This window comes from Lagenorhynchus albirostris, chromosome 19 (assembly GCF_949774975.1).
Source record: "Lagenorhynchus albirostris chromosome 19, mLagAlb1.1, whole genome shotgun sequence".
In the NCBI taxonomy this organism is placed as follows: domain Eukaryota; kingdom Metazoa; phylum Chordata; class Mammalia; order Artiodactyla; family Delphinidae; genus Lagenorhynchus; species Lagenorhynchus albirostris.
The window spans coordinates 41882011-41898246 of record NC_083113.1 but is presented as its reverse complement, the minus strand read 5'-3'; the positions used below and the strand labels follow the sequence as shown (position 1 = coordinate 41898246).

General features: G+C 47.4%; 2 protein-coding genes across 6 annotated transcripts in view; both read left to right on the top strand.

The window, feature by feature from the left end:
• The window catches only part of RANBP10 (RAN binding protein 10), a 67032-nt gene extending 62570 nt beyond the window's left edge, over positions 1-4462 (top strand). For all 3 annotated transcript variants that reach the window (XM_060130034.1, XM_060130033.1, XM_060130035.1), the window contains 3 exons: positions 7-152; positions 471-582; positions 1008-4462. In XM_060130034.1, the coding sequence (XP_059986017.1) occupies positions 7-152; positions 471-582; positions 1008-1138 (389 nt within the window). In that variant the 3' untranslated portion in view covers positions 1139-4462. The remainder of the gene's footprint in view (positions 1-6; positions 153-470; positions 583-1007) is intronic.
• Positions 4463-6291: 1829 nt separating this feature from the next.
• Positions 6292-16236, top strand: part of GFOD2 (Gfo/Idh/MocA-like oxidoreductase domain containing 2) — a 37530-nt gene continuing 27585 nt past the window's right edge. For 2 of the 3 annotated variants that reach the window (XM_060130052.1, XM_060130056.1), the window contains exon 1: positions 6292-6464. The gene's annotated coding sequence lies outside the window, so the exon portion shown is untranslated. The other variant, XM_060130054.1, reaches the window with a different exon arrangement.

The window sequence follows — 16236 nt, the reverse complement described above, 5'->3', positions numbered from 1 at the left end:
GTGCAGATGATGGGCATCCTCGGCGGCAGCTCTGCGGGGGCAATCAGGCGGCCACAGAAAGGATTATCCTGTTTGGCCGTGAGTTGCAGGCACTGAGTGAGCAGCTGGGCCGGGAATACGGCAAGAATTTGGCCCACACAGAGATGCTGCAGGTACAGGACAAGCCAGGCCCTCATACAGAATGGGCCCCCATTTGGTGGTGAGGCAGTGTGACTGTGGGAGGGCACTGGGGGCAGGCAGCAGCAACGGGACAGAGCGGGCTCTAGTCAAGTCTGCAGTGGGGAACAGGACATCCAGGGTACACCCACCCTCTCTACGTTCTGGGGAGGACACAGCCCTACCTGACCCTTCGGTCAGGGTATGTTGTGCTCTCCGTGGGCACCACGCAGGGCCCTGTATCCCCCTGGAGCCATGGAGGAGGGGGTGCGTGGTGTGTGCCATAGTCCTTTCAAGAATGCCCTGTCCTTTAGGATGCCTTTAGCCTGCTTGCGTACTCAGACCCCTGGAGCTGCCCAGTTGGCCAGCAGCTTGACCCCATCCAGAGGGAGCCTGTATGCGCTGCCCTCAACAGCGCCATTTTAGGTAAGTGGATCTAACAAAAACAGAAGCTGGCCTATGAGTACCTAGGTTGGCCCCTTCACCCCTCCCTAGAAATTGCTGATGTTTATCCAAATCTGGGCAGTGAGCTCTGCCCAGAGGCTCTCTGGTGACCCATAGGACTGTTGGGCTCCCATGGCTGAACCTAAACCCTCACCTCCCTCTGCCCAGCTGAGTTGGCTGGCTAGATCATGATGGGCCCTAGACTATGACCCTGGGCCTTGGCTAGCTCATTGCTCTAAAGAAAGCTGAGATTCACAGGTAGGGCCATGGCCTGGTGACACAGAGACACATGAACGCTCTGTTCCAAGAGATTCTGTCCACTCCCCCCACCTTCTGCTCCCAAGGGAACTTTGACCTGGGCTTAGCCCTGAGCAGGGCAGTGACCAGGCCTTGTCTCTTCTCCACAGAGTCTCAGAACCTGCCAAAGCAGCCCCCTCTGATGCTCGCCTTGGGCCAGGCATCTGAATGTCTACGGCTCATGGCCCGAGCGGGCCTGGGATCTTGCTCCTTTGCCAGAGTCGACGACTACTTGCACTAGCTGACCACACTGTCTGGCCCCACCTGGCCCTCCCTCGGCCCCAGGGCTGGAGCAGCCCTGCCCTCCATCGGCACCTGGTGCAGGGACCTGGAAGCCATGGGCAGAGTCCACTCCTCCTGCCTGGCCTCCCCCGTTCCTCTCCTTCCTTCCCTTCCTTCCTTTCTTTTTCTCCCACCCTCAGTCTCTCTCTCTCCCCCCTTCATGTGCAGCGGCCTATGACACAGTATTGTCTGGTTACTTCTATTTTGAAAGAAGGGGTTTGTTTTGAGGAGAGGTTGGGGTTTTTTAATCTCCCCCCCCCCGACTGAGCCACCAGTATTTATCTCTGGAGAGTTTGTGCTGAGCTGGTTTCTGCTAATTTAGTGGTGAAGCCTATCCAAGTTGGTGATAGCTTATTATTTTCATAAGTAAAAAAAATGAGATTATATATATATATAAATATATATATTAAAAAAAGACACAGTATTTATCGTAGTGTTAGTGGTCCAGCACCTCTTGGGTGAAGCTGTCCAGACACCATACGTTTTTGAGTCCAACTCATTTAAAAAGAATCATCTCTGTCACCTCAGCCAAGTGATTCGTTTATTTCAGGCTTCCCCTTTGTTGAGCCACAGGCCCAGCTGCAGCCTAGGGAAGCCCAGTAGGCTTTGGGGGCCACATAGTGGGCAGGTCAGGCTAAGCTGGTTTGCAGCATCTGAGAGGTGTGGGTCCCTAGGCCCCTGAGAGCTGAACTGAGCAGAGAACTGCAGGGCCCAGGTCCAAAGAAGAGATGAATTGGCCCAGGGCTACACAGCAGAGCAAGGGAGTTAGAGGGTCCTTGGCTAGCACGCTATCTACCATTCTACCCTGCCTCTCACTGCCTGCCTTGCCTCTCTCTCTCTTCCCTTTTCAACATCCTGCCTGCCTTTGTTGTTAAGATGGCCAAATAATTCATTTACTCTAAATTGATTGCCTGAGAGCTGCTGAGTGTCAGGCTGCGGGGAGGAAGTCTCCATACCCAGGACAGAGGCCCTTGAGTACAGGGGCTGCCTTTTTCCTGCCTGGATCTTCACCGTCTCTGCACAGCTCTGATGGAATTGATGCTTTCTGTTGGAAAGCCAAGCCTTGTGGAGACAGATTTTTGGGCTGCCAGTCGCTGGATTGGATGGAACCCTTGACCCCCTAGGCCAGGCCTCACTGTAGCTGTGCCAGGCAGCTCCTTTGCAGTTTGGCCCCGGCCACTCTTAGGAAAGACTGTTAAGAATATTTGCTGGCCAGAGGAAAGGACCTCATGGGCTTTACAAATGTCCCACCGTCCATGTCAGACGGATCCTCACAGCTCGTGGGTCAGAAACAGTCCCGGTACTGCCATCAGGGAATCAGGAGAGGAAGGGTTACGATGCTGCCAGGACTTAGGCCGGCCATCTGTGGAGAGGACAGACTGCCCAGGAGGAAGAAAGGGAAGAGGCCTCCCAGAGGAGCACCAGGATGGGCTGGGACTTCCCCATCGGCCTCACAGTGGGAGGGAGTACCCAAGCAGCCCCTGCAAAGGGGCAAGGTCAGAAGTCGAGCTTCCAGTCCCTGCCTGGATCTGGGCTGGCCAAGCTTCTGCTTTCCATCAGTGGATTCAGGAATAGTTGGTGTGGCCTGAGATATTCAGTGCCCACCAGGACTCGCTGGGCCTACAGCTGGACAACAAGAGAAATGATTGAGTTGGACTAACTGCTGGTGATGGGCCCAGTGGCCCTGTGCTCTCCCAGAATTCTGCCCTGGGACATGATCCTGTAGGCTGCTGCTTTTTTCTTGGTCCCTACTAGGGCCCCAGCTGGCATCCCAGAGACTGCAACACATCAGGGGAGTGTTGTCCTGTCTGTAAAGGAAATTCATCCTGTGCAAACTTGGGGATGCCTAGCTTCCAAACCAAGAAGTTGGAAACATCAGGCTCTTAAAATGGTCAGAAGCAAGCAGGATTGGGAATTAAAACCAGAGGCTTTTGCAACTGGAACGAAGTTCAGAGAACATCTACTCCAACAGTCCTCTCCTTTTATAGATAAGGAAACAGGCCCAGGAGGTTAAGTGACTTGGCCAAAGTCACACAAGAAATTAGGGCAGAACTGGGACTAACCTCATTCCTGAGGATTGGACAACACTGTTTAGTCCTAAAGCTGAATGGCGGGTGAGGGGTTAGGCTGGCGAGGCCTCCAGCAGTGTCTGCGCAGCTGGTACCTTCAGGGTGTGTCAGGGATGGGGATGGGTGCCTGGGCTTGGGTTGTAGAGCAGCTGAGCAGCCCAGGAGGGCTCAGGACAGCTGTGTGCTGCTTGGGGTTGGGTGTCCGCCTGCCTCATACTCAGTACCCATGGCCACCTCCCCATTTTCTGTGCCTTATCTCACTGTTTCAGCTGAGTCCAAGTTGTTTACTCTGTTCCTCTCCAGAGGGGCTTTCTGTCCCAGTTGGACAGCATACCTTTGGGACATAAGCCTTTGCCCCACAAGCCGTGGAGAGGTCCAAACTCAAGCTGCTTGAGCCCACTGTCTTGCTGACAGTCCAGGCCTGCCTGCCAGCCCGAGGAGCCCCTTATGCACACCCAGTCCTGCCAGCCTGCTTCCGGGAGCCGAGAGTGGGGAAGGCACCTGGGAGGAGTCCCGGTGAAGAGCTGAACTTGAACCAAGGAGGCAGGAAGAAGACCTGGCTCTGTTGGGTTGTTCAGCCCTCGGGGAGCAGCCTTCCCTACTTACCTTTTCCTCTTGCTTCACCAAATGGTCGCTCCTTCCAGAGCAGAAACTGGCGGACATGCAAAGAAAGCCAGAACCCCTATTCCTCACCTACATGGGTCTGTGGCTGGGTGTCGGCCGGCAGAACAGGGACACCAAGAGATGGAGAAGCGGGGACTGCCCAGCCTCCCAGCACCTTCCTACCCCTTAAGCAAGCACAAAGAAGATGAGGCAGAGACCTGTCAGAGCTGAAAGTTCCTTTGGTCGCTCACAACTCAGGTATGCACACTGTGTGGCAGCTGGGCAGGAGAGCCCTACTTGACCACCAGCCCCGTGCACACGGACCTGTGGCCAGATTGTGGACTCTGGCTGCCTCAGGCGCCGCCTCTTTGCATTGGGTTTTCCTCCATTAGTAACTACAGCTGACACAGACGTCCTCCACATCGTGCACACTGGTTTTGCCTTTGTCCTCGCAAGTTGATACTTGGCATTAGCATGAAACTTGTGGGTGTGGGAGGGTTTAGAGAGAATTCTAACACAAAACATCCTATTAAATTGTACTTGAGAGATGAAAAAACTCCTGTTGTATTTTGACAGAATTATTTTTATTAAAATACACATCCATGAGTAGTCACGAGTGTCTGGTCTCTGTTGTGAGTCTTACAGGGATTGGCACCCTTGATGTGGCACAGCCGTCCTGGAGGGCTTGGCCCCTTCCCAGTCTACTTGTCGAGTGCCTAGGCCCCTGGTGTCTCAAGGATTCTCAAGACTTTTTGCAAGACCCCAAAGAGCATAGATACTTAAAGCTTTGATTCTCTCCCGCGAAACAGCTTTCATCTGAGACAAAGAAAAAGTAGCAAATACAAAAAGGTGGGCCATAGGACCTCTTCTCCTCAAATTAAGATTTTAATGCATTCTAAATACGCTCGCTCCAAACACTGGTCACAGCTCTTCTGAGGGGTATTAAGGTTAGCTTCCTTTCAGTCTGAGGAAAAGAGCTCATGCTCAAAATCCCAGTTTGGGTGACCCCAGAAAATTAACCTTTCTCAGCTTCATTTTCCCCATTCTTAACATGTTAATCCTGCTTCCCCATGTGACAGAGGATTACAGCATGCACAGGGCAGGGCTTGGCACCTAGGGACACAGTACATATGACCACCCTGCCTCCATGAGGATGCTCCCTAGTGTGACTGGCCTGCTCCTGCCTCAAGCTGCCTCCTCTGCTCCCAAGGCACCAGGGTTTTAAGCAGAGGAGGCATAAAATAGATTATGCTGCTGTCCACCTGGAGACAAGACTAGAAGCAAAGAAACCATCTAGAAGGACAAGGCCAAACACAAGAAGGCAGGTTTGAGAAATATTTAGGGGATGTTAGCACCACAGGATGAGTGACCGGATGTGAGGGAGATCGGGGTAGCAAGAGACAAGGTAACTGCAGGCTTTTTGTTGGGGTGTAAGGATGAATAATATAGGGATATATTATCCACAAGATAATACAGGGAACAGAAGGGAATGGGTGGTGGCTGAAAGTCACTGGAGTGAGGAGGTTTGCTGGAGAGCATATAAATCTATCTCAGAGAGACAGGTTTCCTGGAACTGGAAAAGGGTTCTGTGACCCAGTAAATAATGAAAACTGTCATGGATGCTCACAGTGAACATCACCCACTAATTGAAAGCTCTAAAAATCCTGTGTTAAGATGTGTAGCTTAACCCAGCATTTTCCAAACTTACATTACTATAGAATGCTTCCCTCAGGGGCATTTTACAGGACTCTCAGGGAAAAGCTAGTGTAGAGGGAAAAGTGGAGTATTAGATTAAGCACAAATGTCTGGTTCCATAAGTAGAGCCACAGTAAATTCATTTCCCTCCAGACACATTTCCAACATAGCCTGTTTTACACTAAGGCTTACCGGTTTATTTCGCTGCTCTAGCGGACAGTTGGTGAAACAAAGGGTACTCTCGTTACAAAGTGGTGTTTATTTGGGGGGAACTAGGTTCCAGTAAAGAGATCAGGAGGACTGAGGTCACAGTCTTGAAAAGCACTGACTTGTAAGGAACAACCAAAGAACATCCAGAAGAGTACCCCAGACAGGCACGAAAAAGCGAGTCATTAGTCAGAAAGCCGCGAAGTCCGGCGAATTCGAGAGAACTGTCGTTCCGCAAAGATACATCGTTATCCAGCAGCAGACCTTCCTTCTTTCTGGGACAACCAATGCCCACCACACTACTCAGACCCTCCTCGCTCTTGCTGCCGGGCGACAGACCGGAAAGAAGCCTAGGCTGGGAAACCTCTCCGTCTGCCGCCTCCACCGCCGGAAACGAATGACCAGGGCTTCCAGCCAGACTGCTTAACCTCCGCCCCCAACCAGCGAGCATGCGCAGCTCTCGGCCACGGCCCCTCCCTGCGGTGGTCCACCCCCGTCAGGGAGCATGCGCGGACCTCCCGCCGTCCCGCCCCTCCCTTTCCAGACCCCGGTTCCTTAGAAACCAGGCGGCGCGTTCCCGGTGGCTGCGCGCTAGATTCTGGGGCCCTTGCGTCCCCGCCAGCCTTCCTCAAGGAGGGCTGGTGGCCGCCGAGACCCGTCCAGACCCTTGGTCTCCGGTGCGGCGCAGGGCGGGGCATGCCAGTTTGCCAGGTGAGAGGCGGCCGGCGACGGCGGGTGAGGATGAAGAAGGGCATGGCGCGGCGGCGAGCGGGCGCCTGCCGGGCCTCCTCCGCGGCTCGGCGCCCGAGGTCGGAGGCGGGGATACGCAGAGCTGGGGCTGGAGGGGGCCGTTCTAACAGCCAGCGCGGGCTCGGAGTTCGGGGGTCGCTCCAGAGTTCGTCCTCCCGCCTCAGAAATATGACCTGCAAGTTTGGTCGTAGGATTTTAGAATTTTGGCTCCTGGAAGGACCTCGGCCATAACCCATCCCTTTACCGGACGCGAAAACCTAGGCTCCCCCGCCCTGTGCCGAGCAGAACCCCCTACCTGTGTGAGGACCGACGCTTTGTGGATAAGAATGTGAGGTATGGGAACCTCAGACAAAGGGCTCGTGGGGTAGCTGGTCCATCGTCTTTCAGAATGAGATGGTACTTTTGGGGGATAAATCTTTAAGAAAAGGGCGTTCAGGTGGCAGGTGGGAGAAGGGACACTCCAGAAGGTGCGGTGGCTCTGCCAGTCCCGGAGTGTCCACTGGCCAGATCTCCCTGGGCCTGGTCTACCTTTGAAGCTCAAGAAGGAAGCAGATGGACTTGCGAAGACAAAAGGTGAGGTGAAGTATTCTCAAGGCATTATCAGATGAATGGTGAGGGAGGAAGAGGGGGCCGGGAGATCAGGACTTGTGAATGGTGGTGTGAAAAGTTTACAGCAGCATGTAAAGAACAAGACAGGAGTAGAAAAGTTTAAAGCTGCCTTGGATAGATACCAAGGAAGGTTATAAACCTTATTTTTGTTCATTGTTCCCACAGTGTCATGCTGAGGGCAAGACACACGAGGAAGGAAGTAGGTGGCTTTTAGTATCCAGAAACTGGTCGCACAGGGCAGAGGACCTTTGTAAGCTATGGGGCACAGAGGTCTCAGAAGGAAGAGCCCCGAGTCTGTGATCTTCAGGTGAACGGAACAACTGTTTAAATTAGAAAAGACACTTAATGCATTATTGTGATGTGGAGAGATATGGAGAAGATGGTAGTCAGGAAATCTAGATACATTCTTATTTATTTATTTTTGGCTGCCGTTGGGTCTTCGTTGCTGGGCACGGGCTTTCTCTAGTTGCAGAGAGCAGGGGCTCCTCTTCGTTGTGGTAGGCGGGCTTCTCATTGCAGTGGCTTCTCTTGTTGCGGAGCACGGGCTCTAGGTGCACAGGCTTCAATAGTTGTGGCACGTGGGCTCAGTAGTTGTGGCTCATGGGCTCTAGAGCGCAGGCTCAGTAGTTGTGGCGCACGGGCTCAGTTGCTCCGCGGCATGTGGGATCTTCCGGGACCAGGGATCAAACCCTTGTCCCCTGCATTGGCAGGCGGATTCTCAACCACTGCGCCACCAGGGAAGCCCCTAGATACATTCTTGATAAGGAAACTCATTTCCTTCTGAAAAGCTACACCAGGGAACAAGAGTTTTAAGGCCATCCATTTTACAGAAAATGTGAAAAAGTTATTGCTTTTGGACTAGGAGTTTAGAGAATTTATCTGTACCAAGAGCTGAAAATTTTCAGCAGACAGTACTATTGGTAGACACCCACCCCACCCCCACCATTTTACAGCTAAAGATTCTATTGTGAGAGACTTTCTCTTACCACCTGGTTGTTCTATACCTTTCCTATGGAATGATTGGTCTGGATGTGATCTGTTATTTTTATTTGTTGGGAAAATGCAAATATGTGATTTCTATAGTAATACTAGAACCCGTTCGTAGTAGGATTAGCAATGAAAAAATAAGTACTCCCCCAAAAGACATAAATGTTTGTAATATGGGGAAAAGGAGTGTGTGATTTTTAAAAGATGGTCCCTGATTCTAATCATCGAAGTCAGTTTGTTGCTAGCTTGATAAAACTAATTGTCACTGTGTATTTGACTTTGCTGCAGGGTTGTTGTTTTTTTTACCCCTCAGAGTGATAAGAGAAGATGCATTGAAAGTATGATGATGTTAATAGGTAAAATTAGTTTAAGGAAGAAAGCTTTGTTCTTCCTGTGTCCATAACTATGGCAATTGCGGCTTTGCATTTTATTGACTTTTCTTCCATCTCTGGAAATATTTGTATAAATACCTCAAGAAATAATGGGGTATTATCAGAAGGATACGTAATCTGTGGGGGAACGTTGGCACTGTTAACCAAATCCTGTCAGAAAAGCTTTATGAAAATTATTGTATTCTGTGTAGAAACCCTCATTACTTTAGCATTGGCCCAGATAGAAGACAGACAAGTAGGCCAAAATCAAAGTAGATGGAAGGGAGCAATTACCATCTGTGGCACTGGATAGGGGGTGGGAGGGTACTTTGAATGTCAGTGCAAATACTTCCTTGAATGAGCATTTGGAGAAAATAGTGCTTAAATGTGGTGAGTGTGCCCCATGGATTTGTGTGCATTATTTTTGCCCCTCTAATCAGAAAGACACTTGTTTTCAGAGGAGAAAGATGCCCACACTCTCAAAGTGTTTCTTCATTGCTATGGCAATGAGACCTTTGACAAATAATTACCTAACATCCATTCCATTTTCTGGGACAGCTGAGCGCAGTTATCAAACCTGGCCTGTAGTAAAGTAATCAACAGTATCTAACAGGCCAACTTACCAGATAAACCAGTAATGCTAGCAGGATTTACTTTCACTGAACTGCTTTTCTAGTTATACAATAAGAGGAGAAATAAAATGGGCACACAGCGTGATCTCATGTAGGAAGTTGTAATACAGAGTTGGTGTTCGGAAAACACAGGAATCAGCGACCACTCACTCAGAAGCAGAAGAGCTCTTCTGATGCCTAACAAGTCACTTGTGTGTTTTTATAATAGGAGGTCCAATTCTAGGATAAATCTACTATTAGAATTGGACAGTGTCTAGAAAAAAATTGGTTGTTTTGCTATATTTGAGAATTCGTTTACAGTATAGTAATAGGACATTATTTTTCTTACATACAAATAAAAGCAGCTTTGTATTAGTAAACTTCAGGACAGCCTAAAAGTCCAAATTACTTGAAAATTTAGATGTCAGGTGTTTTTAAGAGTAGGGAATGAAAGATAGCTGAAATAAGTTTGGGCTCATGAAAATCAGAATGATAAAAGATGCTGAGAAAAACATGAACACAGTAAGACTACCCAGCACGCTAACATTCACTTATGAATTAGCCATTAGGTCAGGAATGAGCTCATTAAAGTACCATGTCTTTAAACCCAGACAAAGGAAATGAGAAATGGAGTAAATATTTCTTTTTCGTGATGATGGGAATGAACACTTAGAAAATAGGATTAAACATTAAGAAGGAAGAGGTGAATGTTCCTGCATTACTTAAATACACTCAAACCCTACCCTTAACACGTGTTCTTTAGTTCCTGCTCTTAGAAGGGGAATTGCAAGTAGTGCCTTTGTCCTAAGTACTGTCGGTTTTCAAGGTTGCCAGTGACAAAATGCCACACTCTTTGGGACCCAGGATTGCCAGGAATTGCTGTGGGGATACCTCAGTCTCCCCACCACCTCTCTGAGCCATTCCCAGAAGCTGCTTCTGTAATGGTTCCTATCTGTCTTCTACTATGAAAGATTAGGAACGAAGGCTTTGAGGAATGGGAACTAAGTACTGAGCACAGTCTTCCTTTCTGGCCTGGGATAACTCTGCTCCTCTCAAACTGTCAGCTCTCAATTTCTCATGAGAATAGATAATCCCAAAATACAACCGGAAACGCTTCTACTTGGCTTTGAGATTTACCATATCACTTTACAACCTCAAAATCTTTATTATTTACTTTCACGATTATATTTTGCTTAGAATGATAATGTTAGGCAAATCATGTAATTTCTGGGCCATAATTTCTTAACCTGTATAATGGTTATAACAGAAAATTGGAAAATGACATAGGTGCCTAACACTAGAGAAAGGAAAAGCTGGTTCATGTAGTCAGTAAAATACCACGTAACCCTTAAAAACTGTCTGTGACGACATGAAAAATGCATGTCAAAATAGTAAGTGAAAAAAAATCAGAATACAAAGTTGTGAATACAGTTGGATTACAAGTACATCAAACAGATGTAAAAACTTAGCAAAAAGGAACATAAAAAGAACACATAGTAATTTTCTGTAATGAGTAAATATTAAAACAAACAAACCAACAAACCCCTCCTGAAAGTTTCTTGCTTGTGTAAAGAATGATACTGAACTTGTTTTCTCTCTGCGAGCCTTCACCCCTTCTTGTTCTCTGACTGTATTAAAAGTGGTGGAGGGAGAACGGTGGCAGGGACAGGGCAGCACTGATGTTTCCTAATTAACTCAGCTGTCATGAACCAAACAGTAGTGCCGTTACCTAGGATAATGAATTTACATGTACGTATTTGAAAGGTGACTGTACAGATCTTATGCTGCTTTCTAAGACTGCTATTTCTTTTGGTGCTCGTTGATGAATAGTTTTGACTCTTAGGGTCTCTTTTGGTGCTTGTTGATGGATGGTTTTGTATTATAGCATCTCAAAGCACATTTTAGGATGTTCCACGTGGTTAATGGTTTCTGTAGCTTGGTGATGGTTCCTGCTAGGAAATGGTTATCATCTCAGAGGGGCCTCTCTGGGGGTGGCTCTGGGAGCCTGTGAGATGTGTATTTGTCATCCAGGCATCCTCTCATTGTCAGGGAAATGGGGGATGGTAGAGAGATCAGCTGTACTTCCTGTTACTTTTCAGCCTTTTGCACTCATATTCCTGTGCCAGGTGCTAAGGGGACATAGCTTGCTTTTTGAAGCAATGGGGGAAATGATTGAACATAGTATTTCTTATCTGATCTTATGTTCGAAGCTAAATCATTGTGCTTAAACGGCTGTTTTGGTTCCCCCGACCGAAGGCTTGCTCCTGATCGTAGTAGTTATTCTTTTAAAATTTTTGTCTTTGTTTCTCCTTCCTTCACTGCTTAATATTCCTGATATGCTAAGATTGTTGTCCAAAGAACATTTAAATACCTTCAAGTAATTTCCAAATTATTATAGGAGTGTTACCAAATACTTTGAAGTGTTAAGTTTCAGGGAGCTGTTATCTCCTTAATACAGTCTTGGTCCTGAAAGAGCTTAGAGTCTCAATAGTGAGGTAAGACATTGAGCATCATTTAAACAATACTCAGAAAATTCTAAAATACTAAAATGAATGGCTATTTTCAGGTGGGCATATCCCATATACACCCTGTATTTTATAACCGGCCTCCTTCATTACACATTAACCAAAAGGAAAACAGGAAAAAGGGGGTGTTATGGCAAAGACTGTCCTGAGATTAGATTACTTTACATCTCAGGTTTAACACAGCTGAGCATGATCATGGCCTAGTTGGTAAGCAGTTTTCCGCATACAAGTCGAGATGTTTGTGAAGGGCACCAGGCATGTCCAGTCACTGGAGAACTACTCAACCTTCCTGGTGACCAGAGGCCATATAACAGAGTTAGAGAACACCGGTCAGGGTTGTTGTGTTCTGGGGTGCCCTAAGAACATCCTACATCCAAAATCTGAAGGAAGGCAGACAGGTAATTCTCTAAAGGGTCTCTTGCTACCATAGAAATAGCCATTTTCACAGCGACAGGATGCTTGTATCCATATAGAGTGTGGAAAACACAAAGGAAACCTTAGTAAATTAGGTTTGCACATTGAAAAATGTTTTATTATTATAATTAAAAACTCATCCTTTTCTTGGGATTACAGGTAAAACCAAAGTATGTAATATACCTCACTCTAGGGTTGGCTACTTCACATGCATCACAGCCAAGTGTGCTTTACCTCAGCAAAGGCAGAGTCTTTGTCACATGCCTGCCACTCATTGTGTTCCTCTGTCAAATTATTCCTTGGTATTCAACAGTGGGTGTAGCAAGAAATGGAAACTAAGCTCCAGGAACCTGACCTGTCTGGATCACTGCTCTGTGCCCCACCTTCTGGCATAATGCCTGACTCATTGTTGCCCTTACAAATATTAGGGAACGAATGAGGAAAGAACTCTGGTGACTGGATATTGTACCATTAAGTGGAGTGAGGGAGCACAGGAGAAGGAGAGGAAAGATGATTTTGGGTTGGGAGAAGCTGGTAGGTCTCTTGGGTGGGATTTCCAGTAGACACTTAGAAGTATAGAGCCAGTTAAGGACGTTTGCGTGGAGGTCAGAGTGAAGTTGAAGGATTAGATAAAATTGCTCTGTGAGAGAGTAGGGCTGAGGATGGAATTTTCAGGTTGATGTCAGTCTAGAACTCATTGTTAAGGCAATCTTTGAAAAAATAATCTTGCTACTGCCAGACTTTCAAAAGCAATAAGGAATTAATACAGCTGGTAGATAAGTACTTTTTCTTACTGTAATCATCAGCTGAAACTAACTTTCAGATCTAATAATTATCCAGATACCTCTGTGGGTGTTAAATTTACTTCTCCTTTATGACCCAATTTAGCTGACCCTTTTGTACATTGTGTAGTTACACCTCATTAGGCAGGTCATTAGGCCTTTCATTAGTGTCCCTCCTAGGACACTGTGTGGAGGGTAGTGCAGACATGAGGAACTGGCATCTTTGGCTAGGGCTGGGTATGCTCTCCTGCTCTCTGGTGGCTGCCTAACAGTTTACCTCCGTGTCAGCTTGTAGAAATGGGGGAATAGCATTTCTTTCCTTGGTCCTGTTTGTGTTTTTGCTGTCAGTGAGAAGGCAGCGATCTCTGTGTCATTGAGTCAGTGTAAGACACTTAAAATAAATCATAGAAAAACTAAACCTTGCCACAGAGCCTTTGGATCGTTGAAACCCAGGGACCAAAGTATCTGTCATAACTCATGCGTAAAACTCAATGCCTGTTTGTTTTGTTTGGCTTTTATTTTTCAATGGAAACATACATGTAGGTAAAGAAACACTTTCACATTTATCTGAAAGCAGTCCTTCAGAAAGCAGTGTTACCCTTTCAGACTATAAGTACAAGCTGGTTCATGGGGAGCTCTAACTGAACTGCAGGTAGTCCCTCTGCTGTGAACATGCAGTTCAGAACTCAAGCTGCATACTTCCCCTGGTTCCTGCTCAGGCTCGGGTGATGAGGTGTGGTTGTCTTCCCTCTTGGGTCCAGCACTGCTATCCACCCAGTGGCAGCCTGTCTACCACAGTGTCTCGATTCCAGGTGTTGGGAGACCCAAAGGAGGGCTGGGGGACAGTTGGACATACCTTTCTAATTAGTTCTTGGTACATGACTGATGGTGAAGGCCACATGGAAGGCTACTTATTTCCCTACCAGTTTCCTGGGTTTTGCAAAAGGAGGATTGAGCTTAAAATTGACCTTTACGTTTTAATTTTATCTCCTTTACCATGCTCAAGAATTATGCTCTATGTTATAGATCCCTTTGCAACTGGATGTTACGTCATGGCACCCCCCTCCTATGGTAATGTTCCACGTATCAGTTCTGGAGCATCATTCAGAGAAGCTTATATTCAGGGAATTCGCTGGTGGTCCAGTGGTTAGGACTCGGCGCTTTCACTGCCGGGGCTTGGGTTCAATCCCTGGGCAGGGAACTAAGATCCTGCAAGCCCTGTGGTGTGGCCAAAAAAAAAAACAACAAAGAAGCTTATATTCTTAAAGATTTTAGAACATATTTTATTTACAGTAGGAAGGAGGGACTTCCCTGGTGGCACAGTGGATAAGAATTTGCCTGCCAATGCAGGGGACACGGTCGATTCCTGGTCTGGGAAGATCCCACATTCCGTGGAGCAACTAAGCCTGCGTGCCACAACTACTGAGCCCGTGTGCTGCAACTACTGAGGCCAGTGCTTCTAGAGCCCGTGCTCCTCAACAAGAGAAGCCACTGCAAGGAGAAGCCTGAGCACCGCAACAAAGAGTAGCCCCAGCTCGCCACAACTAGAGAAAGCCGGCACGTAGCAACAAAGACCCAACACAGCCAAAAATAAATAGAATTAAATCTTAAAAAAAAAATAAAATAGGAAGGAAAAGAAGAACTTGAGCAGGAAAAACTGTTGCCTTCTAGTCAGTGCAGCTACCACAAAGGCTTTGACCTGACTTCTTGATTCATCTGTTCTCGTACTTATTCATTCATATGCTCATTCCTCAATCATTACGCAGCAGCACCTACTCAGCTTCAGACACTGCTCTGTCCTGGTGACAGCAAAGTGTGAGATGGGCAACGTCTTGACATCATGACAGATCCCAGTGAAGTGTGACGGGCACTGTGAAAGCCAAAGCTCAGGCACAGCTTTTCTGAAGAAGTGGTATTTAACTGGAGCCCTAACAGATCTGAGAAGGAGTTATCCTGAGGAAATAAGAAAAAGAAAAGATTCTTTCAGGCAGAGCAAACAGTTTGGACCAGAATCTCAGAGCAGGACTGAAAGAGTTAGATTTGGTAATTGCTAGCATGCTGAGTGCAGTGTAAAGGAGAAAGTGGTAAGGTGGAGAGATGGGAAAAGGCCCAACCCACACTGGGGAGAGCCCGTGAAGGAATTTGGGCTTTATCTTAGGGTCACTTAGAGGCTGGGGAAGAAAATGGTCAGGTCCATTTCCATCGAGACTCACTCGATGTCTGTTCAGGGAACCAGAGCAGTGGATGAATTCAAGGGGCATTAAGATGTCCAATTGATGGGTTGTAGGGATGGACTGGCTGTGGGGGCAGGAAGGCTTCACTGCAGCCAGAGTGGTTCCTTAGGAACCGGTTAGGTTTGAATCACTATCACTTGTTTGAGTCCACTATCACTTACTTTCCCTTCAGGATTGTCTGTTGGCATTTGACTGAACATAGCCCCTAAGTGCTGGATCACTGTGGTCCTGCAAGCCTCGATTGATTATTTATTTACTTATTTATTTATGTATTTATTTATGGCTGCATTGGGTCTTTGTTGCTGCACACGGGCTTTCTTTAGTTGCGGCAAATGGGGGCTACTCTTCGTTGCGGTGCGCGGGCTTCTCATTGCGGTGGCTTCTCTTGTTTCGGAGCATGGGCTCTAGGCGTGCGGGCTTCGGTAGTTGTGGCTCATGGACTTAGTTGCTCCACGGCATGTGGGATCTTCCCGGACCGGGGCACGAACCCGTGTCCCCTGCATCGGCAGGCGGACTCTCAACCACTGCGCCACCAGGGAAGCCCGACAGGTGGATTCTTAACCACTGCGCGCCACCGGGGAAGTCCCAAGGCTTGATTTACAGTGTGCTTCTCTGTTAGAGAGAGGAAACTTGACTACAAGGGGTCTGAGCTAACTGATAAGCTTGAGTCATGTCATGTAGAGGAGTGGTGGTAGTTGGAGAGACAGTTCTGGGTGAGGGCCCCTCTTGACAGGTCAAGTTGTAGCTTAAGACTGAGAGCATCAGCTCATTTTCCTAATCCCAATTGGCAGACAGAGCTATTCTGTTATATGATGCTTTCTTTCCTAAACCATTAAACCAGATTCTGCCCCAGACTATTTAATTAACAATGCAAGTACTCTCTTTATTACATTTGTGAACATATCCCAAGATCATACAGAATTATATACAGTTTTGATGAGTTCAGTATATACGTTTTTGTTTATTGATTAACTACGCAGAAGCAAGGTCTGATATCTTTCATTTTTTTCAGCAAATATTTACTGAGCACCCACTACATATCAGGCCTTGTTCTAGGAACTTGGGGGTACAGCAGTGAACAAAACTGACAAAAAATTCCCTTTCCTCAAGGAGCATGCTTTCTAGCAGGGGTGGTAGGATGAGACCAACAATGGGAAGATAAACCTGTTTCTGATAAGACAGCATTTGAGTAGAGACCTG